This window comes from Salvelinus fontinalis, chromosome 12 (assembly GCF_029448725.1).
Source record: "Salvelinus fontinalis isolate EN_2023a chromosome 12, ASM2944872v1, whole genome shotgun sequence".
Classification (NCBI taxonomy): Eukaryota; Metazoa; Chordata; class Actinopteri; order Salmoniformes; family Salmonidae; genus Salvelinus; species Salvelinus fontinalis.
Window position 1 is genome coordinate 22,748,349 of NC_074676.1, and position 27,360 is coordinate 22,775,708.

Here is a 27,360-nt window from a genome sequence, read left to right on the forward strand (position 1 = left end):
GAAGATTGAGCGTTGAGAAATAAAAAGTTTACCTACAGAAAGCTGAGAGCCTTCTCTCTCCGACAGGGACAAGGGGATGAAGCTTCCAAAGCTGTGTTTTCCCACAATTGCATTTTGAAATTTTATATTTTTCTCTTGAGCGCATGAGGGGAGAGGAGAGTTGCTACCTAGATCACTACAGCAGTCCCCAGCTAGGGCACAGGCACAGGACAGACACTTTCATTACTGGAATAATGAGGACAATGCATTTAACTTTTTGACCATATCATGGTCAAATCATATCATGGTTTTAGCTAAAGTTTTGAGTGAGGTGACAATGTAAAATGTGCTTTTTCTACATTTACATGCACCCTTTCCGTTTTTTACTATCCATGATCTAAATGAAGACATTAGGAGCAGATCTTGCTGATGCCACATTTAACTTTGAATTTGAGTGTGTTTGACCTAAGCTCAGCCTTTCAGAAATCGGGATGGCCCATCTTGGTAGAAGGGCCGGCCGTTGCCTATTGATCAGCCAAAGGCTCATTATAGATTAGTATAACAGAGAAATTGTGGGGGGGGGGAGAAATACAAAAATACATCTTAACAATCCCATGGGCAGCTGGCCTTATCAAATTTTTTATTGTTTTATTTTTTATATATAAAAAAATGTCCAGCCCATATGGCATTAGCCAGAATTGCTAGATGGCCAATCGGCCCCTGATTACAGTATTTCTTCACATACCATTGTTTTAGTTCTTCACCATTAGGAATCACACACACACACCACACAAACACACATAAACAAATAATTAATCAGTTTTACTTACAACAGAGTCACACAACCAACAACTGGGATTTGACAATCTAGGCGGGAATTTGAATGGTAGCAAGCCTACTTACATGAGTTGTGTTGGAAACTGCGACGACAGACAACTATCCGACGATAACAACAGTAAAATCAGCACGGCGTGTGGTCTGTAGGTGTCCATTGCCAGGCGTCAACTCCCCGACCAAACACACATGTACCCTCAAACGCTGCGCCCCCGCTCCGTCTGTCTTTCCAGCTGTATGAGTGTAGAATGGACTACGACAACCGAGTGGTTTGTGTCACACATTCGGAAATAATAACCCAGCCCCACCACAAATAATATGATCAACTGTCAACCACGCTCTAACAGGTACCGGATTTGTTATTTATGTCGTCTCTCTCGCTCGTTCTCTCTCAACCACATCAGATGTTACTCGGTTTTATGTAAAATAATTTCTCTGGGAGTATTTAATATACTCATTTGGGGGCTTCTTATGGCCCAGCCCTCTAACCTCAAGGCTACATCAATCCCCCCAGACAGAGAGAGACAGTGTGAGTGACAGGTAGCAGTGGACTGACAGCCTGATGACTCACACTAAATTCTTCCACTGCCCTGTCCTTCGCTACATACTTTAGTCAGAGACTGCCATAATTTAAGTTGTTTGTGTACAAAACAAATTCATCAGTAATTGCATCGTCTCTAACCAATCAGAGTATCAAAACCAATGACGGATTTTCAAACCTGCTTTACCACATGTGTTCTGGCTCTGGCCCAACCCATTGGTTTCTGGACCAATTAGATGGCCCCGAATGTGTTTGCGTTTGGTGAAGGGTCAGGGAGGTACAAAATTCTAGACTCATTGCGGAGAAAAAGACAAATATCCTTGGGCGTGGCGTAGCGTTTGGCCGGAGCAGGGAGTCTGAGGAGCCAGGCCAGTATTGAGCGCACCATTGAACAGACTTTTAGATATAGTGATTTATAGCACGGGTCTTCAACCTTTTCTTGCCCAGGGACCCACTCCCAGAAAAACCGCCGACCCAGGAACCCCCATCATACATTAGCAAAATATTTTCTTGTCTTATCATCAGGTGACTGATAATGGAAAGGAGAAGTAAGCAACATTTAAAATTAATAGATTTGGTAGATAGTTTTTAATTTTTTCGATCTCCCCACATTATAATTGGAAGAGGAAATGCAAACTCTGACATATGTGCCCCGATTCAGGAAACTATGCGTATGTCACGACTTCACAGGAGAGACTTTTGAACGTAAACACTTATTTTAAATCAAAATGCATTGTTTAGCAGAAATGCCTTCTCGAACATGTGAACTTTCATGTGCCTTAATATCAAATGTGTATGTCATCTGTAAATACGAATAAAATTGTTAAATTACGCGCCTAGTTGGTTTAGCCACAGAGGAAGACAGCAACCTTCCCGCTAGTCATGATTGTATTGAGACAATGAGTGGGCTGGACATACCGAGAGATGAGTTTGGATTGGTCTGCAGTGTTTAAAATTAGCTGCTCGTAATGCGTAGATAGTCCTTTCTATTGCAGTTTTTTTTGAAAGATATACAGTTGAAGTCGGAAGTTTACATACACTTTAGCCACATACACCTCAGCCAAAAACTGTTTTTCACAATTCCTGACATTTAATCCTAGAAAGAATGTGCTGTCTCAGGTCAGTTAGAATCATCACTTTATTTTAAGAATGTGAAATATCAGAATAATAGTTGAGAGAATGATTTTTTCAGCTTTTAATTCTTTCATCACATTCCCAGTGGGTCAGAAGTTTACATACACTCAAAGAGTATTTGGTAGCATTGCCTTTATATTGTTTAACTTGGGTCAAACGTTTCAGGTAGCCTTCCACAAGCTTCCCACAATAAGTTGGGTGAATTTTGGCCCATTCCTCCTGACAGAGCTGGTGTAACTGAGTCAGGTTTGTAGGCCTCCTTGCTCACACATGCTTTTTCAGTTCTGCCCACAAATTTTCTATAGGATGAGGTCAGGGCTTTGTGACGGCTACTCCAATACCTTGGCTTTGTTGTCCTTAAGCCATTTTGCCACAACTTTGGAAGTATGCTTGGTGATGGCTTTGTCCATTTGGAAGACCCATTTGCGACCAAGCTTTAGCTTCCGGACTGATGTCTTGAGATGTTGCTACAATATATCCACATCATTTTCCTACCTCATGATGCCATCTATTTTGTGAAGTGCACCAGTCCCTCCTGCAGCAAAGCACTCCCACAACATGATGCTGCCACCCCCGTGCTTCACGGTTGGGGTGGTGTTCTTCGGCTTGCAAGCATCATCCTTTTTCCTCCAAACATAACGATGGTCATTATGGCCAAACAGTTCTATTTTTTGTTTCATCAGACCAGAGGACGCTTCTCCAAAAAGTACGATATTTGTCCCCATGTGCAGTTGCAAACCCTAGTCTGGCTTTTTTATGACGGTTTTGGAGCAGTGGCTTCTTCCTTGCTGAGTGGCCTTTCAGGTTATGTCGATAAAGGAGTTTCCTGGACCGTCTTTCTTCCATTTAAAGGGGTATCAACCAGATTCCTTTTCCAGTGGCTTCCTTAAGCTGTGACCAGGCTTTAGACATAGTTTCAGGCTTTTATTTTGAAAAGTGAACGAGATTTTTCAAAACTAGTCAGGTGTCCTCCGAATAGTTCCTGCGCGCTAGAGGAGCTCTCCATTTTCCTTTTGTCTCTTAATGAATAGGTTATGGTCCGGTTAAATATTATTGATTATGTTTGTTAAAAACAACCTGAGGATTGATTATAAAAAACATTTGACATGTTTCTACGACCATTACGGATACTATTTGGAATTTGTCGAACGGAACAAGGCTTTGGTTTTCTGAACATAACACGCAACCCAAATGGCGTTTTTTTGTGATGAAGTAATATTTATCGAACAAAAAGAACATTTGTTGTGTAACTGGGAGTCTCGTGAGTGCAAACATCTGAAGATTTTCTTAGTTAAGCGATTCATTTTATTGCTTTTTTGACTTTCGTGACCAAGCTAACCAAGCTAATATAAGGCTAACTGTTCTAGCATTGATTGTTACACTCACAAAAGCTTGGATTTCTTTCGCTGTAAAGTATATTTTCAAAATCTGTCACGATAGGTGGATTAACAACAAGCTAATTGTGTTTTGGTATATTTCAAGCTAAGCTAATATAAGGCTAACTGTTCTAGCATTGATTGCTACACTCACAAAAGCTTGGATTTCTTTCGCTGTAAAGTATATTTTCAAAATCTGTCACGATAGGGGGATTAACGACAAGCTAAATTGTGTTTTGGTATATTTCACTTGTGATTGCATGATTATAAATATTTTTTTTAATATTTTTTGCATTTGGCGCCCTGCAATTCTAGCGGTTGTTTGGGAAAGTGATCCCGTAAAAGGGATCTGTGCGCAGAGAAGTTAAAGGCACAGTCAATTTAGTGTATGTAAGCCTCTGACCCCATACAGTGAATTATGAGTGAAATAATCTGTCTGTAAACAATTGTTGGAAAAATTACTTGTGTCATGCACAAAGTAGATCTCCTAACTGACTCAGGATGTCTTATAAAAGGGGTTGCAAGCTTTCATCCATGTATACAGTTAAAAATCTAGCTAACGTAAATTCACGTAAACTCGTACATCGCCTTGGTCCGTACAATAGCCCTTATTTTAACGCCCCCAAAAACATGATACTTCCAGATCACCTGTAATGTCAATACCATTGTAAAGCACAATTTCTCCCCTTTCCAACAGAATCAATTACATGACCTAAACACTGCCCGTTTCTGCATAATTCAAGCAGGCAGTCTATTTCAAAATGGCGGGTGGGGAATCGAAACTAATGCGTGATAGTGAGAAGGAGAGATGTCGTGTGGGAAAATTGCTTTTTTTCACTCGATCTGTCCAACTTATCACCTTATCGCCTCTAAAATGTAAATAAATTACTATAAAGAGTTTATATAATGTGTGATTACATACCTATTTGAAGGTTTGTGTCGAATTTAAATCGTGTTTTTAGGGTGGTGCTAAAGTGATCTTAGAAGTAAACAGCGGCTTTGAGAATGATGATCGAATGAAATGATGACGCAAAAAATGACTAGGTATCCCCCTTACCCCCGTCACTGTCCATTTCTTATTTTTAAAGGATGAGAGAAGTGCTACACCTGGTAGAGAGAGATTGCTTTATGCGTGCTGTACGTTACGACATGACACGCCACGATGTAACGGAGGGTCCATTTTTTCACCTTTTCTCCAATACTATAGACCCATTACCATGTCGATCAAAGCTTGAATAGAAACCTAGTTCACACCCCCGATTTTGAAGTCAACACTGTCGTTACAGTCCCATTAGTTTTCTTTGTAGCCTCGTTTGAATGTTGCGGTTGCGCACATTTGTATGGAATGGGGTGAGTTTACGTTACAGATTCAGATATTATACGTTTCTAATTTTGTCAGAAAGTTGTTTTCATTGCAAGCTAAAGCTTGCTGTTAGCTAGCCAGCTGCAGTTTGATGGCTGGCTTGCTAACTAACAATGAACCTAATGATATTTAGCTTGCTATGACAATCAGTTTGTGTTGCTAGTAATGTTAATCTATGGATTGGGATTATATTTCATATTTTAGCAAGTTAACGTGGCATGTCTAAACCAAAGACCCCAAGTTAAAGCTTGCTGTTAGCTAGCAAAGAGGTTAGGTGGCTGGCTTGCTAACGTTAGCTAACATTAACCTATGTGTATGAAGTGTGTGTAACGTTAGTGTAGTTGTCTCAGAATGCCATTTCGCATTGCTAGTTATAACCTAATGTTAGCTAGCTAACTAGCTAACATTGGACCTATTGGTTAACTTTAGCTAGCTATGACAATTGGTTTGTTTTGCTAGTTAAAGCTAGCTGTTAGCTAGCCAGCTGACGTTAGATGGCAGGCTAGCTACAGTAGCTAACATTCCCTGTATGAACTGTGTGTAGTGTTATCTCAGAATGCCATTTTGCATCTATTGTATAATCATGCTAAAATGTATGTATTTGTAATTTGTCTTTCAGCATCAATCAGTAGAACATGCCTAACTCTAATCCACCAGTCATACAGTCATCAAAAAGAGAGTTGGCGCAAGCAAGGTTTCATCAACTAAATGCATCATTTCTTCACCAACTGCAGAGTTGGGAAAACACCTGTGGATCTGCAATTGTGATAACTGCAGTGGGCAAAACAAGAACACGTTTGTGCTCTGGTATTGTGCCTGGTGGAACATGCACAAGCTCCACCACAATCTGGACCTTCACCTCCTGATCACAGGCCCCACCAAGTTTGCCCCTGACTGGTGCTTTGGCCTCATCAAGCAGCGCTTCAGAGAGACCAGAGTGAACATTTTGTCTGAGAATGCTGGTATTGTGAAGGACAGCCTGTGACAGGGGTCAACATCCCACAGCTGGTTGGACTGGAGGATGGTACGGTGCTGATGAAAAGCTATGGCTGGCAACAACAGCTCCATACTTCAGGCCGCTGCCACAGATCAAACAGTACCAGTACTTCAGGTAAAAAATGATTTTCATTGCATGAGGTTATTCTTATCTAAACTTGGGAGGTGAATTGATGTTGTGCAGGGTTGTAATGTCTTCTGATTTACTTGTTATTCCTTGTTTTATTCCTTGTTTTACAGCTTCGATGATCTGGAGCCTGGTGTTGTCGCCAAGGAGCGTTCAGACTGACCTCCCATAGATGGTCTGCCTGTAAATGCACCACCTAGACTGGACACAGCTAGACATCTTTTTGACAAGATCAGGGAGTTTTGCGACGAAGAGGCTATGGACATCACATGCCCTGCACCAAAGTCAAGGGCAGGACAGAAACAGGCTCTCAGAATAAATAGATACCTTTGTTCACGCGTGGTTTGGACGGACCAGTCATCAGCACTATCTGCAGTGCCTCTATTCACATGACTCTCTCCTAACACACACGCCATACTTTGCTGATACTATTTTCCCCCCTGCTGCTCAGCCACTTTACCCTTGATTGTATGCATATACCTACCTCGCACATCACTGATATCGTCAACATTTATATTGACACTATCTCTTTCTGATTTTGCTAATATGCAAGTAACCATTTGGCTGTATCGTTTACACATTCTGAAGAGACCATCCACTTAGCAAAATATTTGTATGTGGGGTCGTAACATGATTTTGTGACACACCACAACAATATCATGTGACCATATCAAGTGTCCACCACATAATAATATGGCACATGCATCTGTTTATGTACTGTACATGTGCACCTCACTCAGGTTTCAACTCAGGTTGCATGGCCTTAACCTATGTATGGAATACTGTAATAAGGGCATGTGTGACAGTATATAAAGTATGCTAATGTACTGGTGTGAAGGCATTTGGGCAGTGGTGTAAAAATACTTGAAAGTACTACTTAAGTAGTTTTTTGTGGTATCTGTACATTACTTTACTATTTTATATTTTTAGCTACTTTTACTTCACTACATTCGTAAAGAAATTAATGTACTTTTTACTCAATACATTTTCCCTTACACCCAAAAGTCTATATTTTGATAGGAAAATTGTCCAATTCACACACTTATCAAGAGAATATCTCTGGTCATCCCTACTTTTTTATATTTTTAAATTTTTATTTCACCTTTATTTAACCAGGTAGGCTAATTGAGAACAAGTTCTCATTTACAACTGCAACCTGGCCAAGATAAAGCAAAGCAGTGTGACACAGACAACAACACAGAGTTACACATGGAGTAAACAATAAATAATACGGTGATTGAAAACAATGTAACCAATCTACTGTATATATTATGTATCAGGTGACAGAGGCCATGTTTGATTGGACAACAGATGAGCTAGTTAGACAGTTCAATCCAGAGGCAGGGTAGGGCAACACAGCCGGAATGCTTGGGATTTTTGGTTGTCAATCGTTGCTCAGCAACCACACACCATCTAGCTTGTCCTCTCACCTGCTCTCTCTCACCTCCCCTCGCTCTCACTCACAAACACACACAGGTACACACACATACACATTCTCTCGCTCTCTTCTTCACATAGATGTGTGAGCAAGGGAGCAGATGTACCATGGCAATGTATTCTACAGTGAGATCTGCCTAGACAGAGAGAGGAGGAAAGAGGAGAGAAGTAGAGCGAGTCAAAGGAAGGACATGGTAGTGCTGAAAGGCAGGAGGCCTTGACAGATAATAGACAGAGATGGAGATAGAGCCGCCAGTCTCTCAGTTAACTGGGGATGCAGAGGTGCTAGAGCTAGACTAATGGTTACTATATACACTCTCTCAGCACAGCACAGGTCTTTGTTTGTGTCTGTGCATGTTTGTGTGTGTGTGTGTGTGTCTGTGCCTGCATGCATGCATGAGAGTGTGCATGTGAGTGTACAACATGTGTAGTGTCCAGAAGCGGTATGTCTGTGCTATGGTCCATAACGAGCCACCACCGAGAGGCTGCTTTCCCATGGTGTACATACAGTGTACATACAGGAATGATAGTATTGCAATAATAATACATGGATGTACAGTAAAGCTGTAAGAGAGCAGAAGGCAAATACTATAGATGCATAATACAGAACACACTCAAAGATGTAACCAAAACTCCTTTTAGGTTGTGGAATAAATCTCTTTTTATATTTATTCTTTAGATTTTAGGGAAACAGCCGTTTTTTACAGCACAATTTGCATAATAATATCTTAACACATCCTGTGTACAACCACAAAACCAGAACGATAGATTCCCCATTTTTACACTGAGTGAAAAACAAGACAATTTTACAAGCATAATCTTTATACAGTCGGCATACAACTTCCGATAAATCTATACATATTATCTCCCTCTTTTTGAACATATCTGGAAGCAAAATATTGACAGACATGCAATATCCAGTGTGGTAACAGGAAGTCTCAGACAACTGAAATTAAGTAGATTTGTCCCCTCTGGTTGGCTGGGCATCTTTGACATAGTTTTACAGTCAGACACCCATGGGTTGACAACGCACGGTCAGATCACATAATCACCTTCTCACACACACCACTAGAGACAGACAGACAGACAGGTTTTAAGTTTTTTGTATTTTTGTTTTACACTCACATGCTCAAACCTCAGACAATACGAACAATCAATCTCTGTAGAAAATAAAAACACTTTATATTTACATAGATCAGATGAGCACGCCACATTCACACCCCTCACAGATACACACGTTTGATTGGTTTCATGGTTACTAGGAACGGACTGAGCGACAATGGATATTGACAATCTAGTTGAGTGTAATCTGAGGAGAACATGAATGGGGGACAGACCTGGAGTTGGGCTTTGAAAATGACCTCATAATTCTTCTCGGACTGATCATCATGGATTTATACATACATGTGTTGGTGGTTATATTAACCATACGGTTTGATGGTGTCTCCTCAGATATGAAGCAATATGTACCTTAAATTGTCTGTGATTGTAGATTTAGTTTGAGTTTTTCTTTTGCCATGTAAATCAAAAACTGTTTTGTATGAACTCCTTCATACATCACAAACTCAAAATCATCTCAACATAAAGACACTAATTGGAACAGCCACTTCAACTTGCATGTTATGACACTTTACACGGAACAAGGAAATCAGTCAACAATGTAATACTAAAGTGCACAAGCTTGATGTATATGATTGTATACAGGTAGTAAAAAAATGTATCTATATTTTTTTATATTTTTCTTTAATAATATATAAATCAAAATTCTCTTCATAAGATACATATTTTCAGACGCAATGTTCACTGATATTACTTGTTAAGAAAATGCATTCAAACACAAAGTCTATGTTGCATAGAATTACTTCAACAGAACCAATGGGTTTGCTTACAAAATAAGGTTGGCACGACAATATAATTTTTGTAAAACCTTTTTACCTTTCTTTAAAATCATGTATATTTTTTGTTTTATGAACATTCTGACATCTTGACTCAGTGTCTGCATTTCGAGCCTCTGATATGGACTTTATGTATTAGGAAATTGCATCTGTCAACCCTAGTTCCTCAGTGATATGCCTAGACACTAGCAGTCGGGTTGAGGGTAGTAGGTCTGTTGGGTCACCTGGTGATGTTGTTTACTATGATGCACCATATTCATAGTCTGGGTACCAATCTTTTTAGCTAATATTCCACTCCCTGCCACTCCTGTCATTTACCAAAGACACAGAGTACAAGGAATGGGATGTAATAGCTGAACCGAGATGAAAACCAGGCTACTATAGTGATGACTGACAATAACATTGACCTATACTGTATATAAGTGTGTATCAGCATGTCCCGGCCATATGTGATGACTGGGCCATAGGTAATGACTTAGAGCATTGAGCAGAGGCAGTGCCACAGGCTGGTTCACTGTGTTGTTGCATTACCTCCACTTACAAGAACACCGACTGCACAGTGTACAATTTACAGTGTACTGTGTACAGCATGATGTTGGATGTTCTGTTATTAAACAAACCACACATTGTGTGATGTGATGACATTAACACACACACACACAGCATAGAGAACCAGACTGTGAAGGCACACACCGAGAGGACAGGTGTGTTTACCTGTTGCTTTGACATAGAACAGGTGAGCGGCCCAGACAGGTGAGCAGAGCACTTCACCAGAGAGATGCTACACATCCCTCTGTCCGATTGCAGGTTGGGCAAAGTGGCCAGCAATCCAGGTTTCTCTCTCAAACCAAAGCTATTGTTTAAGCCTCCAGTCACGTGTGTGAAAGACAACACAAAAATATCAAGTCAGATGGGTCCAGTAAAATCATATGATCTTCCTCAGTGAGTAACATTCAGGACATAATAGGGGATCGTTTGAAGAGGAAGGGACCTGACATCCCCTTTCTATCTGTTCTCTTCTCACCACCTGTAAGAGGAGGGATATCCATGTCGTAGTTCTCCTCTCTAATATCTCAGTTGTAAAATGAGTTCCACATTCCCCAGTTGAACTGCATTTTCCTATTTTTTCCAATGACTAACACCCAGTATAACTGCATAACATCAGAGCTAAAGTGATTGGATTGTCTGTGCTCCTTCCATACATACCTTCTTCTGTACAGAATACATTTAGTCTTTAGAATAAACTGCACATGAGTAGACCCCTCGCATCATCTGCAATATCTGTATGTTTTATTGTTATAAACTCTATGTTCATAAATAACATTTCTCTGTACACTGTGTCTTTGATATGATTAATATTCAGACATATATCTATCTACATCTGAATGTACATTAACACTTGTCCAGGTAAGGTCTAGTTGGAGTTTTATGGCGGTTGACAACTAACTGTAATGGGGAATTACCGCCACCTACTGGACTGAAGTGTTCAGATAATGTCAGCTTCAGTTACTGCAATATCAACCATAGATTTTCAAAGTACATAAATCTTGTTTTTTTTTACATTACATGAATAGTATCATACAACAAACATTCCATACTTTGTCAAGCAGCCCAGGACAAGAAACAAATACATTAATTTGCACCCCACTGACTGACTGACTGACAGATTCACAGATCACAAAGATCTTAACGTGGAGGCTATGATAAACCATAGACAGCAACATCAGATCCAGACAAAACAGAAAGGAGTAGTTCTGGCATGGGAATTACTCTGTGGTATTGCTGCACAGTCCTGATTGACGTCAGGTTTTGCATCCGACATGTCCAGCAGAGAGCTGGGAGATTGTGAGATGTGTGTATCCTCTTACAGCAGATAAGGGGACTTCTTCATTCCTCTGTGTCTGTGTGTGTCTGTGTCTGTGTCTGTGTCTGTGTCTGTGTCTGTGTCTGTGTCTGTGTCTGTGTGTGTGTGTGTTGGCAGTCTCTATCCAATCTGGGTACAGTCTCTGAATATTTGGTCCATTCAGAAATCAGGGTTGAGTCTCTGGCTGTTACCATCCAATAAAGAATCAGGGTACAGTCCATTTATGGCAGTGTGAGGGGATAGGCCATCTTCCTTCCTTCCTTCCTTCCTTCCTTCCTTCCTTCCTTCCTTCCTTCCTTCCTTCCTTCCTCGCTCTCTTCTTTCCATATAAAATAACACAAAGGAGATGCAGGGTACTCTGTAATGCAACTCATATCCCTTTTCCTCTTTTTCGTCCTCTACGAGCAAGCACTGACCAATACTATTCATTGACCTTCACTGACCTCTGGTTGACCTTTCTGTGACCTTAAGTTGAACTCTCAGGACTGGTTGTGTGTGGAATTGACCAGCAGCTTGTGCCAGCTGACCACCCTCTTCCTCATGTCCACCTTGTCCAGCCAGATGTAGGCCTCTCCTATCAGGGTCTTCTTCATAAACTTACCCCCATTAGACACCAGGAACAACTGGGGACAGGAGAGAACATACACATACCTGTAGTGGGTATCCAGTGTGTGTGGTGTGTGTTTATGTTTGTTTGTTTCTGTGTGTGCGAGCATGTGTTTGGTTTTACTATCCTTGTGTGGACCAGAAGTCCTTCCAAGGATAGCAAAACAAGGAACACTCAGACAAATGGGGACATTTCGCCAGTCCCCACAAGAAAAAAGGCTATTTTAGGTTTAGGGGTTTGGTTTAGGGTTACAATTAGGATTAGGGTTACAATTAGGGTTAGAGTTTAGAAGTTAGGTTTAGGGTAAGGGGTTTAGGGATAAGGTTAGGGTTAAGATTTTGAATGGGAATCAATTGTTTGGTCTCCTCAGGGATAGTAAAACAAAAATGTGTGTGTGTGTGTGTGTGTGTGTGTGTGTGAAAAGTACAAGAATTACAAGTATTAAACATACACACACACACACACACGAGCCTATTAGAACAATTAACAGTTTGAATGAAGCAGGAAACCAGAGTAAAAGGGTATATTATGTGTTTGTTTTTTTACCTGCAGGGAGTGTCCGGTGGGGTTGAGGCTAAACCTAAAGGTCTCGTTGAAGGAGGGTTCTCTGTCGTGTCGACACACTCTTGTCTTCTTCTTGATGATCCTCTTCTGAGTCGCCACATTAACAACGTACAGCTTCACATAGAGATCTACAGAGAGACACACAGTCAGACAGTCAGTGAGGCAGACAGACAGACATGCACAGATGCACAGTCTTGTACAGCTAACCTTGTGGGGACACACAATTCTGTCCCATTCAAAATCCTATTTTCCCTAACCCCTAACCCTAGCCCGTACTAACCCTAACCCTAACCTCAACCTTTAACGTAATTCTAACCCTAAGACGAATTCTAACCTTAACCCTAAACCCCCTAAAAATAGCATTTGACCTCGTGGTGACTAACAAAAATGTCCCCTATCGGTAAAATGTTTGTTTGTTTAATATACCTGTCCACCCACACCCACACCCACACCCACACCCACACCCACACCCACACCCACACACACACACACACACACACACACACACACACACACACACACACCTGGTAGGTGGTCTGGGCTCTTGAACTTGTAAGTGATGTTTCTACACTGTAGAACCTCCAGGACCAGCTGGTCTCCCTCTTGTTTCACCTCCTTCTTCAAGGCCACCTTGATCTCCCCCATCATCTGGGTCTTACCCCCACCCCCTGGGGGAGAAGGGGGAGAGGTAGTAGGAGGGGAGGAGGGGAGGAGAGGAGAGAAGGGCAGGAGGGGGAGGCGAGGCAGAGAGAGAGAGAGAGAGAGAGAGAGAGAGAGAGAGAGAGAGATACTTGAATTGGTTATAGAACCCATTGCCATTTATGGTTATGAGGTCTGGTGTCTGCTCACCAACCAAGTATTCACAAAATGGGACAAACACCAAATTAAGACTATGCATGCAGAATTCTGCAAAAATATCCTCAGTGTACAACGTAAAACACCAAATAATGCATGCAGAGCAGAATTAGGCTGATACCCACTAATTACCAAAATCTAGAAAAGAGCTGTTAAATTCTACAATCACCTAAAAGGAAGCAATTCCCAAACCTTCCATAACAAAGCCATCACCTACAGAGAGATGAACCTTGAGAAGAGACCCCTAAGCTAGCTGGTCCTGGGGCTCTGTTAACAAACAGACACCACAGAGCCCCAGGACAGCAACACATTTAGACCCAACCAAATCATGAGAAAAAAGATAATTACTTGACTCGTTGGAAAGAATTTACAAATAAAACTGAGCAAACTAGAATGCTATTTGGCACTAAACAGAGAGTACACAATGGAAGAAAACCACTGTGACTGCCCCAAAAAAGGAAATGTTTGACTATGTAAAGACTCAGTGAGCATAGCCTTGCTATTGAAAAAGGCCGCCGAAAGCAGACCTGGCTCTCAAGAAAAGACACAAAATGAGGTGGAAACTGAGTTGCACTTTCTAACCTCCTGCCAAGTGTATTATTATACGTAATAGACCATATTAGAGACACATATTTCACTCAGATTACACAGACCCACAAATAATTTGAAAAAAAATCTAATTTTGATAAACTCCCATATCTATTGGGTGAAATACCACAGTGTGCTACACAGCAGCAAGATTTGTGACCTGCTGCCAGAAGAAAAGGGCAACCAATGAAGAACAAACACCATTGTAAATACAACCTAGATTTATATATTTTCCCATTTGTACTTTAACTATTTGCACATCATTACAACACTGTATATACTTTTTTAAGTGTAATGTTTACTGTTAATTTTTTATTGTTTATTTCACTTTTGTTAATGATCTTTTTCAGTTGCTTCGACATTGTAAACATATGTTTCCCATGCAAATAAAGCCCCTAAAATTGAATTGAATTTAGAGAGAAAGACAGACAGACATAGTAATGGTGAGATACACACACCCTTCCTCTCTGTTGCTGTAAATTATTCAACACTGACACACTGCCTGCGCCAAAATAGACCCAGGGCAGGACTCTCCTCTCTCCAGTTTCTACTGGAGAGAGGAGCAACCATGACAGCTGAGCTATCTGAATCCTAGATAGAGTTATGACACACAGAGAGATATATAGTTACTTTCTGTCCAGGGGACCAGGTTTGCATTTAGAGGTAGGCCTGTTGGTGTTATGTCCTGTTCTGTCCAGTAGATGGCATACATATGAAGACAAAGCTTATAAGGAGTCACACACATACACAACTTTTTTTTGTGGTAGTAACCTATTTTTACTATTAAAAATCCTATTTTCCCTAACCCCTAAACCTAACTCTACCCTTAACCTAACCCTAACCTTAACCCCAAAAATCCTAACACTAAACTTAACCTTAACAGCAAAACCCTAAACCTTAAGCTTAAAATAGCATTTGAACAAATTGAGAAAAAAGGTTATTGTTTTTAATTCTTTGTCAGGACATTTGGGTGAATTGTTGTGACATTGGGGTCCTGATAAGGTAGGAAAACAGGTACACACACACAAACACACACAGTCTTACCCTCATTGTCTGATAGCGAGAGTGGCAGTCCTCTAGACTTGTCGATGCCGTTGGGGATGGTCTTCCCTCTGTTGGTAAACACATATTTCACTTAGAAACACAGACGACAAAGTGGTATGTGATAGATCAGCTACACCAGGGCCGTGCCACAGACCTTTCAGGGGGCAGGTGCTCAAAATGAGAAAAGACCCTCTTCTAATGATACAGTATGTGGCTGGCTGGCTCGGGGCTTGTGTGGATATTTCAGTATACAGTAATTAACTACAGTCTAAACTACCTGCTTTGCTGGTGTCCTAAAAAACATGTGCAACTCCCGACTACAGAAGGGAGTTGGGTTGGAGGGTCGTAGATGCAGCCGCTCCTCTCTATGTCTTTCTGCCTCTCTGCTATGCACAGGCTATTATCCAACCAATCATATTGATGATGATGTAAATCAAATGTTATACTGCAGCTGCTGTGTCACTACTATTGATATTTAAACTAGGTAGCTTGCTACACACATTCAACCAGTGTCCGCATCTCAAGCCATATATGTTTGGATACCAGGCGCGCACAATCTCCGTACAGGGCAGACTGGGGAACAGACACACACACCCCACAAACAGGCTATTTACTCACATACGTGGGACCTGGAAAATGGCGCTGTCGACCCCTGTGCCAGTCCCCTCTTCTCCATCCAGACCCCCATACCCCTCCAGCAGATTGGGGGCTGAGGACACCACCGGCCCCGACACATCCCCCAACCTGTGGCCTGGTCCTACAGAGGGGTGGGGGGAAAGAGACAGAGTGAGAGAGCATAGAATGACTGTGTGTGTGTGTGTGTGTGTGTGTGTGTGTGTGTGTGTGTGTGTGTGTGTGTGTGTGTGTGTGTGTGTGTGTGTGTGTGTGTGTGTGTGTGTGTACGAGGGAGAGAAAGTGAGATCCATTTTACTACCTTGATAAGGTGCGTCCATAATATTCTATAAAGCATAGTAATAAACACTGTTATTACTAGATGTATATGCAAATTGTGCAGCTACACCTGGGGGTCAAAGTGTATTTTTGGTTCCCCGTTAGCGGTTATAACATATATTAGAATCCATTATTATAGTGCCTATAGAAACTCTACATTCCCTTTCACCTTTTGTTGCCTTATAGCCTGTAATTAATATCGCTTTCCCCCCATTGATCTAAACAACTTCCCCGTTTTAAAAAAGAATGAAGAAACTGAAATACCTTGTTTGGATAAGTGTCCACCGCCCTTGTAACAGCGATCCTAAATTAGATCAGGTGTAACCAATCACCTTCAAAATCAGACACCAAGTTAATTGTCCTCCACCTGTGTTAAATTGTAGTGAATAACGTGATTTCAGGATAAATTCAACAGTTTAGCTAAGGAAGACTTTAACAAGCTTGACAAAATCATTAACAAAGCCAGTGCTACAATTGGCTGCAGCCTGGAATCAATGCAGGACATGTTCATAAAAAGGCTGCAAGTAAAAACACATATGGTCATGTACAATGACACACACCCACTCCACAGCACTCTAATGCAACACAGGAGCAGCTTTAGTAGCAGGTTCATCCTGCCCAGATGTTCCACAGAGAGGTTTAGATGGTCATTTATACCCACTGACACGAGAGAGTGTAATTGATTGAGTGTAACTGAGATCTTCCTATTGGAAAATGTTGCCTGTTTTTCCCCAGAGTAGGATAGAAAACAGCACTGGAATCTGACTATTCTTTGAGGGACACTAGGGTGCATGTGTCTTTATGTGTCATAATATGTTTTGTTTATCATGTGTTGGTCATTGCTGCATGTCCTGTCGTTGTAAATCATTGATGATGCATGCTGTGATAAAACAATTGACCAAGTTTGGATTTCTAAAGTAATACTCTACTCTCTCTTCCCTCTTCTGGGTGGTGAATTGAAAAGCAAACACTCAACCATGAGCACCAAGGAGCTTTCAAAAGAATTATGTGACAAAGTTGTGGAAAGGCCCAGATTTAGGTATGGGTATGTAAATATTTCCAAAGGCCTTGAAGATCCCTTGGAGCATGGTCTAGATGATTCATCAGAAGTGGAAGGTGTATGGCACCACCAAGACCCTGCCTTGATCAGGACATCCATCCAAACTGGATGACAGAGCAAGTACATTCTGTATTCATGTGGCAAAAAGTTGTGTGATCTGACAAAACAAAAAGAAAAGTCATTGAAGAAAACCTGCTGCCCTCTGCAAGAAAGCTGAAACTGGGATTGAAGTGTATCTTTCAGCATGACAATAACCTGAAGCACACAGCCAAAGCTACAGTGGAGTGGTTAAGGAAAAAAAAGTAAACGTCCTTGAGTGGCCCAGTCAGCTCTGACCTAAATACAATCAATAATTTGTGGCATGAACTTGACAGAGCATGAACAGTTTTGTAAAGAAGAATGGTAAAATATTATCAAATCTAAGTGTGCAAAGTTGGTAGAGGCCTATCCCAACAGACTCACAGCTGTAATGGCTGCGAAAGGTGCTTCCACCAAATATTACCTCAGGGGGTGGAGACTAATCCAATTATGATATTTCAGTTTTGCATGTTTAATATACACTTTTTTTCAAACACACAAAAATATGGTGTCTAGATACATGGGGGGATCCTTATTTAAATGCATGAAAGGCACTGACACAACAAAATGGGGTGTACATTTAAGGGGTGTACATTTTCTACAGGCACTGTAGCTATAATACCTTGTCATGAGCATGTATGGCCCCTTTATAATGTCTTTTAACAATCTCATAATGATCCCAACTAAAAAACAGCCAGTTTGAGACGGTTGAAAATGTTATGCATAGAGAGAAAAAACATAGGCGTTCTTATAAGACATTATTAAGGCTCATACATGCTAATAAAGCATTATACCTAGATGAAACATTGAAACATGGAAACCAAGGAATAAACATTGATGTAAAAGCAAAGTACGGGTAACGGAAATATAATACTAATTCAGAAACAGAGAAGAGTGGTGATAAAATAATAGTTATGGTAATTACTTGAATAGATTTGTACATTTACTATGAATTTAAATGAATTCATCCTGCAGACGAAGAACCATATATGTGCATTTTGAAAAACATTTGATTGACTTCATGACTCATTATAAAAAAGTATGGAAAAGAAGTATGAGATAAAACACAAGCAGAGAGAGAAGTGTGATGATATCTCTTGATGTTGTATAAACAAAATATTTGACAGTGTAGTGTGGTAAAAATGCACATACAGTATGGTTCTTCAATGCAAGGGTACAAATACCAAAGCAGCTATTGAGAAGTTTTTGACTATTTACACATATTTATCTGAGCTCTCAATGGTTTACATCATCATGAAGTTGTATTATGGTCCTTACTGAGAGCATGGTTCTCTAGAGGAGAGAATGGCATTTAGTTTGATTAGTGAGGTCATATGTACTTCTTTTGATTAAAAATATCTACACTCCTGGCCTGTTGTCTCACCTTCCCTAGACACTGCCGTTCCCCTGAAGGTCAGCTGACTCCTGTCTGTACTCTAATTGGCCAGTGAGTGCAGAGTAAGTTTCCTGTTGCCCTTTGACCCCCGTGCTGCTGTGTCTGTACTTGCTAGTGTGTTTGGTCAGTGTCATGTGGCGTTTTTAAATCTCATCAAGGGGTAGTGGTAGACTGTACATCTCAGGGTGTGTGTATTGTTACATTGAACCAGCTTAGGGGTCAGGGGTCATACACACACCACACACACACACACACACACACACACACACACACACACACACACACAGGTGCTTGACCTCTTCTAGGTTAGTTGTTGGGGGGAGTGGTCCAGAGAACCAAACAAACACCAGGAGGGGGGGACTGTATGCCACAACTTGGGGTCAAGCTCTGTCCAGGAGTGACTGAAGGGCCCATAGATTGAATAATGAGTGTTTGCTATCCTTAGCATGGTTTCTAGACGTGGAGGACGGACAGGGGTTCACACTGGGGAGAGTAAAAACCACTCATATATCTAGACATATATCTTCACTCTAGAGAAGAGACAGGAGTGGCTGAACTGTGTCTGTTACCTTCTCTGTCCTGTATTCTTTCTGTGCATACTCTGGGCTGCTGTGAGTGTCTCTGATGTATGTATGATGTAAAGGAAATTGTGTTTTGGCCAACTTTCCCCAGCAATGCTTTAGTGATGAACTCTGGCGATCAGTGGCTGTTGCACCACTGGAGCAAACAAGAAAACCTAACAACATAGAACTGTTCGCCTAATTATAGGAACCTACTAATTGCTTAAAAGAACCAATCAGAAAGCTAGAACAGAGTGATAGAACAGGAGGAGAGATAAACGGAGAGAAGATGAGCTAGCATGCTATGTGGAACAGAGAGGAAGTGTGTCACAGGAAGGGGTGTAGATTACTCGGTTGGAGGCGGGCTTGTTGCACAGCGGCCTCTGCGGCAGCAATAGCTATCCCAGCATCCTCCAGGTGGGCCTGCGTGACACTGCTCTTGCTCTGGCTGCGGGACGGACCGTGGGAACGAAGCTGGCCATCTGACGATGACTTAGAGCTGCCGGGACTACTGTGGGACTTCTCTAGAGTCACCATCTGCATGTCTGGGAGGGAGGGGGGAGGATGGGAGAGAGAGTAGATGGATAGAGGAAAGAAAGGGAATGTCTTTAACCTGTCTTTACTGTAAAAGTCACTAAAAGCACCATGTAGTAGTTAGACTCTTGTACTGTGCCTCTAGTCCATGGGTCAAGACCCCACAATATGGATGGCACTGAGCCAAAGAAGTGACTGGCACTAAAAGTATAATTATGACAGCTGAGTAGCCATTCGTAAAACTGTCACCATGACTACATGTTATATCACTATGACAACAGAGTGGCAATCAGCAAAACAGACAAGAAGAAAAACTGTAAAGTAACAGGGTGGCTAAACCACACAATTAAGCAGCTGGAAGAGGCTCTTACCTTTTGCTGGGTCAGGGAAGATCCCGTGGCTTCTGCTCTTTATCACAGAATTCTTGGGGGACTCAAGGCACTCCTCCATCTGTCAATAGGTTTACATTCAATTCAATGTGCTTTATATGCATTATAATATATCATCTTACATCATTAAGGCAAACATACACTCTTAGAAGAAAAGGTGCTAAGTAGAACCACACAGGGTTCTTCGGTTTGTCCCCATAGGGAAACTCTTTTTGGTGCTGGATCGAACCCTTTACAGAGGGTTCTATCTAGAACCCTCTGTAGGTTTATTCAAAGAACCCCCTGTATATGGTTCTACCAAGAATAATTTTATCTAAAGGTTCTTCTTAGAACCGTTAATAATGGGGTTCTACTGAGAACCATTTTATCTTTGAAGAGTTCCACCAGCCTTATTAGCCTTTAAAATTAAATTATTCATGACATTACATATATCACAAGGCCATTCTCTGAGGGCAGGAATCTCCTAGTTTACAGGCCACATCAGGCATTCAAGTCACATTATGCTGACTTGCAAAGGGATGTGTAATTCCTATTGGAAGCCAGAGTTAGGATACCTGCAACCTGCATTCAGAAGGAATGCCAGGGTAGGGAAGACAACATTAACTGTGACTACCTCACTCACATACAGTAAACTGGAACAACCATCTCAGTAACAGGTGCAATAAATGCAATTACTAACAGATTGGATTAGGTTACAAAACTGTTATTTATCTTTCTGTAGCATTAGATTAATCAACCAATCGATGTACATGCAAAAACACAGATATTAAAGTAAAACAAACTATTTCTTAAAATCTCCCTGCAATAGAGCATGCTGGGAAATATTATACTGTATATGGTTCTACAGTCAGTTCCATGAATATTTGTACATTGACCAAGTTATTATTATTTTAGCTGTCTACCACAGCATATTGGAGTTGAAATGAAATAATGAATAAAAGCTGAAAGTGCAGCGTTTTAATTTGAGGGTATTTACATCCAAGTCGTGTGAACGGTGTAGGAATTACAGCACTTTGTATATGTGATCCCCCCCCTTTTTAAGGGACTAAAAGTAACTGGACAATTAGCTGCTCAGCTGTTCCACATCTTGATTGTTTCCTTTCAAATCCATTGTGGTGGTGTACAGAGCCAAAATGATACAAATTGTGTCACTGTCCAAATACATGGACCTGACGGCCTTCTTGTCTTCCAAAAAATCATCAAAGAACTCTTTTTTCCCAAAACAGTTCTAATAAGACGTTCTAAGAAGAACCCTTTGCCTTACAAAGAATCCTTGTCTTCCAAAAAGGGTTCTTCTGATCAAAATGGTTACCTCTGCAAATAAACCTTTTGGAACCATTTTTTCGAAGAGTGTATAAAACATACAATCCATTATGAAAAGGATAGATGGTAGACAATTAATACTGTACAGTACCTGCCCCTGCCCCTGTCTCTGTCCCTGTCCATGCATTAGGCCTTGTCCTTGTCCTAATCCTGGCCCCATGTCCTTGCCTGGTCCTTGCCCCGCTATGGGCTCCTGTCCCGGCCCTGCCCCTGCTCCTGCCCCCCCAGGCCCCTGGGCGGTGTGGTGTGCTCTGCTATGCTCAATGCTCTCACTCTGCTCCTTCAGAGGCAGCCAGCGAGGAGTGTTGTCCAGCTGAGATGTGTTAGACAGATCTATCAACACCTGGAGAGAGAGAGAGAGAGAGAGAGAGAGAGAGAGAGAGAGAGAGAGAGAGAGAGAGAGAGAGAGAGAGAGAGAGAGAGAGAGAGAGAGAGAGAGAGAGAGAGGAGAGAGAGAGAGAGAGAGAGAGAGAGAGAGAGAGAGAGAGAGAGAGAGAGAGAGAGAGAGAGAGAGAGAGAGAGAGAGAGAGAAGAGATAAAGATTGAGAAAGACAGAGACAGACAGAAAGAGAGAGAGAGAGAGAGAGAGAGAGAGAGAGAGAGAGAGAGAGAGAGAGAGAGAGAGAGAGAGAGGGGTAGAGAGTAGGCATGTGTAAGCAAATACTTATACTGTAGATACATGGAATCAGTAAATAGTTTTCAGACATGGGGTTCTGTGATGTTGAAACATACCATCATACTGCTTTATAAATAATTAGGCTCCTTGTCCATTTAGCAGAGGATCAATGGGATTCATTCTACAGACTGATAAAACGTCAAATTACCAGTGAATAAAGTCTTATTGGGAAGGGTAGGCTGAAATTATAAGCCCCTGTTGGCTGGAGAACACTTAAAAACATCAGGAGACATTGGGGTAAAGGGATGACTCAAGTGAATGTATGTGACGGTCCAACCAGAGTGTGTCTGATACTGGAGACACTCACTTCTCCCAGGAAGTCATTGGAGGAAGATTTGTCATAATCCCACACTGTCACCTCCAGAGTCTTCTTCTTCAGCTGAGAGAGAGTGGGATAGGAGGGAGGAGGGAGGAGGGAGGAGAGAGGGAGAGAGTGAGATGGATGGGAGAAAATAGGGAATGGGAGAGAATGATAGAGAGAGAGAGACATAGAGACAGAGAGAGATATATACAGTATAATTAAATTAACAAATGCATTTAAACAAGTTATGCCAAGTACAACACCCACACAGACCAATCTCATTCCACCAGCCTGTCAGGGGACTCTGTGATTGTGTGTGTGTGTGTGTGTGTGTGTGTGTGTGTGTGTGTGTGTGTGTGTGTGTGTGTGTGTGTGTGTGTGTGTGTGTGTGTGTGTGTGTGTGTGTGTGTGTGTGTGTGTGTGTGTGTGTGTGTGTGTGTGTGTGTGTGTGTGTGTGTGTGTGTGTGTGTGTGTGTGCACGCTTGGCAGAGAAGTGGGTGAGTGAGTGAGTGGGTGATATTGCAGCGTTACAAGCTCACTGGGCAGAATAGGGAGAAGAGTCTCAGAAGAGCCACTAGACTTGAGATGCTACTGTCCACTGAGAGAGAGCGCTGTAAGGATAGACTTCACTCATCCTAAGTGGTCCAAATTGCAGCCAAGGGCTACCGTTAGGTTGAATGAAGAAGTCTCTGTCTCTCTCTTTCTCTTGCTGGTGATTAGTAGTCTGTAAGGGCTCAGAATGAGGGGTGGAGAGGGTTGTTAAACCTAGCCAGGAGAGTGGTGTTATGGGCTTCAAGGGATTGGTAATGGGTACTGAGGCTGCAGAGAGACAGTCAGAACATCAACAAGGATTCAGAACTACCAATTCAACTTGAAATAAGACTAACTAAATAAATTCATTCAAAATAATGTTCAATGTGGATGTGTGTGGATTTGTGTGTGACGGTTGCGTTAGTAGGTGCTTTGTGTGTGTGCGTGTGTGTGTGTGTGTTGCTACCTGTTCCAGGTGTATGTTCTTGTAGATGACGGTCTGGTTCCACTCTGGGTTCAGACTCCTTTGAACGTACTTGGTCCTCCTCTTGTTCTCACCACTATGATGTCATAACAAAGGAACACATTTAGTCTCAGATGTGGTCTTTGTATGTTAATATGTCCACCTTATTGTAGATTTTGCCAAATGACATTTGATGATAGATATAAAGATGATATGGCAGGATGTCGATAATTGAATATCTGATTCAATATAATTATATCATCATATATTGTACATGAAGTCTTGCAAATGTTGGATGAGGGTCAAATGTACACCACCGTTCAAAAGTTTGGGGTCACATGGAAATGTCCTTGTTTTTGAAAGAAAAGCACATTTCTTGTCCATTAAAATATCATAAAATTGATCTGCAATACAGTGTAGACATTGTTAATGTTGTAAATGACTGTTGTAGCTGGAAATGGCAGATTGTTGATGGAATATCTACATAGGCGTACAGAGGCCCATAATCAGCAACCATCACTCCTGTGTTCCAATGGCACGCTGTGTTAGCTAATCCAAGTTTATCATTTTAAAAGGCTAATTGATCATTAGAAAACCCTTTTGCAATTATGATAGCACAGCTGAGATTTGTTGTGCTAATTTAAGAAGCAATAAAACTGGCATTCTTTAGACTAGTTGAGTATCTGGAGAATCAGCATTTATGCGTTCGATTACAGGCTCAAAATGGCCAGAAACAAATAACTTTCTTCTGAAACTCGTCAGTCTATTATTGCTCTGAGAAATGAAAGCTATTCCATGCGAGAAATTTCTAAGAAACTGAAGAACGGTGTGTACTACTCCCTTCACAGAACAAAAAAAAGAGGAGTGGGAGGCCCTGGTGCACAACTGAGCAAGAGGACAAGTACATTCGAGTGTCTAGTTTGAGAGTGTCTAGTTTGAGATCCCGGAGTCGCCTCTTCACTGTTGACATTGTGACTGGTGTTTTGCGGGTACTATTTAATGAACCTGCCAGTTGAGGACTTGTGAGGAGTCCGTTTCTCAAACTAGACACTCTAATGTATTTCATAAAAAAATCTGCCGTTTCCAGCTACAATTGTCATTTACAGCATTAACAATGTCTACACTGTATTTCTGATCAATTTTGATACTATGTTAATGGACAAAAAATTAGCTTTTCTTTCAAAAACAAGGACATTTCTAAGTGACCCCAAACTTTTGAACGGTAGTGTATAGACACCTGGCTAGACAGGATAACAACATGAAACAAGAATAAAGTCAAAGAAATAGTGATGTATGTATGTTTGTCTGGTTGAATCAATATTTGACTGTAAGGCACAGCTCCACTCCTGTAGCAGAGAGCAATAAGGTGAGGTGAAAAACACGTCTGACTCATGAAATGATTTCACATTTCAACTTTGATTTCAACCCAGCAATGTTCTTGGCTACATCTGCACAATCAGATAATCACATTGCACATTGACGCAGGGGGGAAAAACAGACTGAAAGCAGAGAGGCAGATAATTAGAGAGCCAGAGAAGGCAAGACTGAGAGAAAAGGAGGGAGGGAAGGAAAGTAGGAGACAGAGGGGCAGAGAAACTGAGACAGAATGCAAAGAAGGAGAGGCAGAGAAGGAGAAGAGCGGAGAAGGAGAGAATGAAGAAAGCAGCGAAGGATATTAGCAGAGAAAGATAGCAGCAGAGAAGGAAGAGAGCAGCGAAGGATAGCAGCAGAGAAGGAAGAGAGCAGAGAATAGCAGCAGAGAAGGAGGAGAGCAGAGAAGGATAGAAGCAGAGAAGGAAGAGAGCAGCGAAGGATAGCACGAAGAGAGGAAGAGAGCAGAGAAGGATAGAAGCAGAGAAGGAAATAAGGAAAAGAGCAGAGAAAAAGAGAAGCAGAGAAGGAAAATATTAGAGAAGGATAGAAGCAGAGAAGAACAGAATCAGAGAAGAAGAGAAGGAGAGAGGAAAAGAAGAACAGAATCAGAGAAGGATAGCAGCAGAGAAGGAGAGAAGGAAAAGAGCAGAGAAAAAGAGAAGCAGAGAAGTAAAATATTAGGGAAGGATAGAAGCAGATAAGAACCGAATCAAAGAAGAAGAGAGCAGCGAAGGAGAGAAGGAGAGAAGCAGAGATGGAGAGAAGAAGAGAAGGAGAGAAGCAGAGAAGCACTACACTACCTTGCGTTCTGGACTACCATGACTTGTCTGAGAGTCCAGGGGAGGGAGAGGAGGGTAGAGACAACAGACAACAAACAACAAGAACAGCAAAAAGAAAGAAATCGTCAGAGAAACAGAGACATAAAAGGGAAGGAGATAAAGAACGACAACATAGAAACATAAAGACATGGTTTATTTACTATTGTCTACTGTTTAAACACATATCAAGCAGTCCCTATATACTGAGCTAAAGAGGTGTGTGTGTGTGTCTGTGCTGGCAGTTTCTATCTAAATCGGGTACAGTCTCTGAATCTTTGATCCAATCCGAAATCAGGGTAGAGTTCTGGCACCGTACTGTAAAATCCCATGAACATGGCTGATAGAGCCATTAGTAGAACTCAGATAGTGTTATAGGTCAGATAAAGACTATCGATCTCTCTGCGTTTTCACAGGAAGAGAGGGATGGAGACAATGATGGGGCAAGGAAGGAGAGAGGGATACGCTAAGCTGATGCTGATAAACTGATAATCGCTGTCCCGTGGGAGGGTTGAACCTTACTACACTATCACATCAGAGCACTCAGAAAGAGACCACACACACACACACACACACACACACACACACACACACACACACACACACACACACACACACACACACACACACACACACACACACACACACACACACACACACACACACACACACACACACACACACACACACACAATATCAGCATTCTAGAGAATATCTTAGAGTAAATACAGAATGCTTTGATACACTGACCAAATAGTGTTTCATATGAAGTTGTAGTATCTGTCCATGAGTACGTTTACATGCACCAGGTTCGAATCAAGGCTGTGTCACATCCGGCCGTGATTGGGAGTCCCATAGGGCGGCGCACAATTGGCCCAGCATCGTCCGGGTTTGGCCGGGGTAGGCCCTCATTGTAAATAAGAGAATTTGTTCTTAACTGATTTTCCGAGTTAAATAAAGGTTAATAATTTGATATTAAATTGATTAGGGAAAGGGTGATACCTAGTCAGTTGTACAACTGAATGCATTCAACTGAAATGTGTCTTCCGCATTTAACCCAACCCCTCTGAATCAGAGAGGTACGGGGGGCTGCCTTAATCGACATCCACAGCGCCCAGGGAACAGTGTGTTAACTGCCTTGCTCAGGGGCAGAAAAACTTATATTTAACTTGTCAGCTCAGGGATTTGATCCAGCAACCTTTGCGGTTACTGGCCCAATGCTCTAACCACTAGGCTATGGCAGTAGTCAGATTATGCAATAGTCATGTAAACACCTTACTCTGCTTATCTTAATCGGCGTAAGGTCACAATCTAAGTAAACATACACCGATTAAAACACCTGGTTTTCTGAGCAATCCTGTGAATTATTAGGATATGTAAACACCTTAATCGGCGTTCCAGTGGTGTATTTGTTCTGCGCGTGTGTTAAAGAGCCTCCCTCTTTAGCGTGAGTGAAGTGAATTTGAATCAACTGAATGTATGTGTCTTAGAAGTAGTTTTCACAAACAGACTTCATATGTCCCAACTCAGAATCAAATATGCTTCCCAAAAATAACTTGGTCACTGTGGTTGAACATTTATTTTGATTGGCAATTTTCAGCGGTTATCAGAGAGCCATCAGCTAGCCTGATGTAAACAGGGTTATTAGGAAATCCTTCTTCTTGCAAAGCATGCAAACATTTGAATCAAAGTATTATATTAATCT

General features: G+C 41.5%; 2 protein-coding genes and 1 long non-coding RNA gene across 12 annotated transcripts in view; 1 reads left to right on the forward strand and 2 right to left on the reverse strand.

Annotated features, from left to right (window-relative positions):
• LOC129867000 (voltage-dependent calcium channel subunit alpha-2/delta-1-like) overlaps window positions 1–1,511 on the reverse strand; it is a 138,276-nt gene extending 136,765 nt beyond the window's left edge. For 2 of the 4 annotated variants that reach the window (XM_055940077.1, XM_055940079.1), the window contains exon 1: window positions 883–1,511. In XM_055940077.1, the coding sequence (XP_055796052.1) occupies window positions 883–971 (89 nt within the window). In that variant the 5' untranslated portion in view covers window positions 972–1,511. The remainder of the gene's footprint in view (window positions 1–882) is intronic. The other 2 variants (XM_055940076.1, XM_055940078.1) reach the window with 2 other exon arrangements.
• A 1,949-nt stretch (window positions 1,512–3,460) lies between these two features.
• On the forward strand, window positions 3,461–11,015 carry LOC129867003 (uncharacterized). The gene is made up of 3 exons (XR_008761568.1): window positions 3,461–5,214; window positions 5,847–6,338; window positions 6,464–11,015. It is a non-coding gene; the product is annotated as an uncharacterized LOC129867003 (long non-coding RNA).
• Window positions 8,424–27,360, reverse strand: part of LOC129867001 (protein piccolo-like) — a 102,113-nt gene continuing 83,176 nt past the window's right edge. For 3 of the 7 annotated variants that reach the window (XM_055940084.1, XM_055940083.1, XM_055940080.1), the window contains 11 exons: window positions 25,641–25,667; window positions 23,470–23,563; window positions 22,479–22,550; window positions 21,587–21,838; window positions 20,155–20,233; window positions 19,600–19,794; window positions 15,823–15,961; window positions 15,205–15,272; window positions 13,242–13,385; window positions 12,700–12,845; window positions 8,424–12,169 (listed from right to left, as the gene is read on the reverse strand). In XM_055940084.1, the coding sequence (XP_055796059.1) occupies window positions 12,026–12,169; window positions 12,700–12,845; window positions 13,242–13,385; window positions 15,205–15,272; window positions 15,823–15,961; window positions 19,600–19,794; window positions 20,155–20,233; window positions 21,587–21,838; window positions 22,479–22,550; window positions 23,470–23,563; window positions 25,641–25,667 (1,360 nt within the window). In that variant the 3' untranslated portion in view covers window positions 8,424–12,025. Of the gene's footprint in view, window positions 12,170–12,699; window positions 12,846–13,241; window positions 13,386–15,204; window positions 15,273–15,822; window positions 15,962–19,599; window positions 19,795–20,154; window positions 20,234–21,586; window positions 21,839–22,478; window positions 22,551–23,469; window positions 23,564–25,640; window positions 25,668–27,360 lie in introns of those variants that run through there. The other 4 variants (XM_055940086.1, XM_055940082.1, XM_055940081.1 and 1 more) reach the window with 3 other exon arrangements.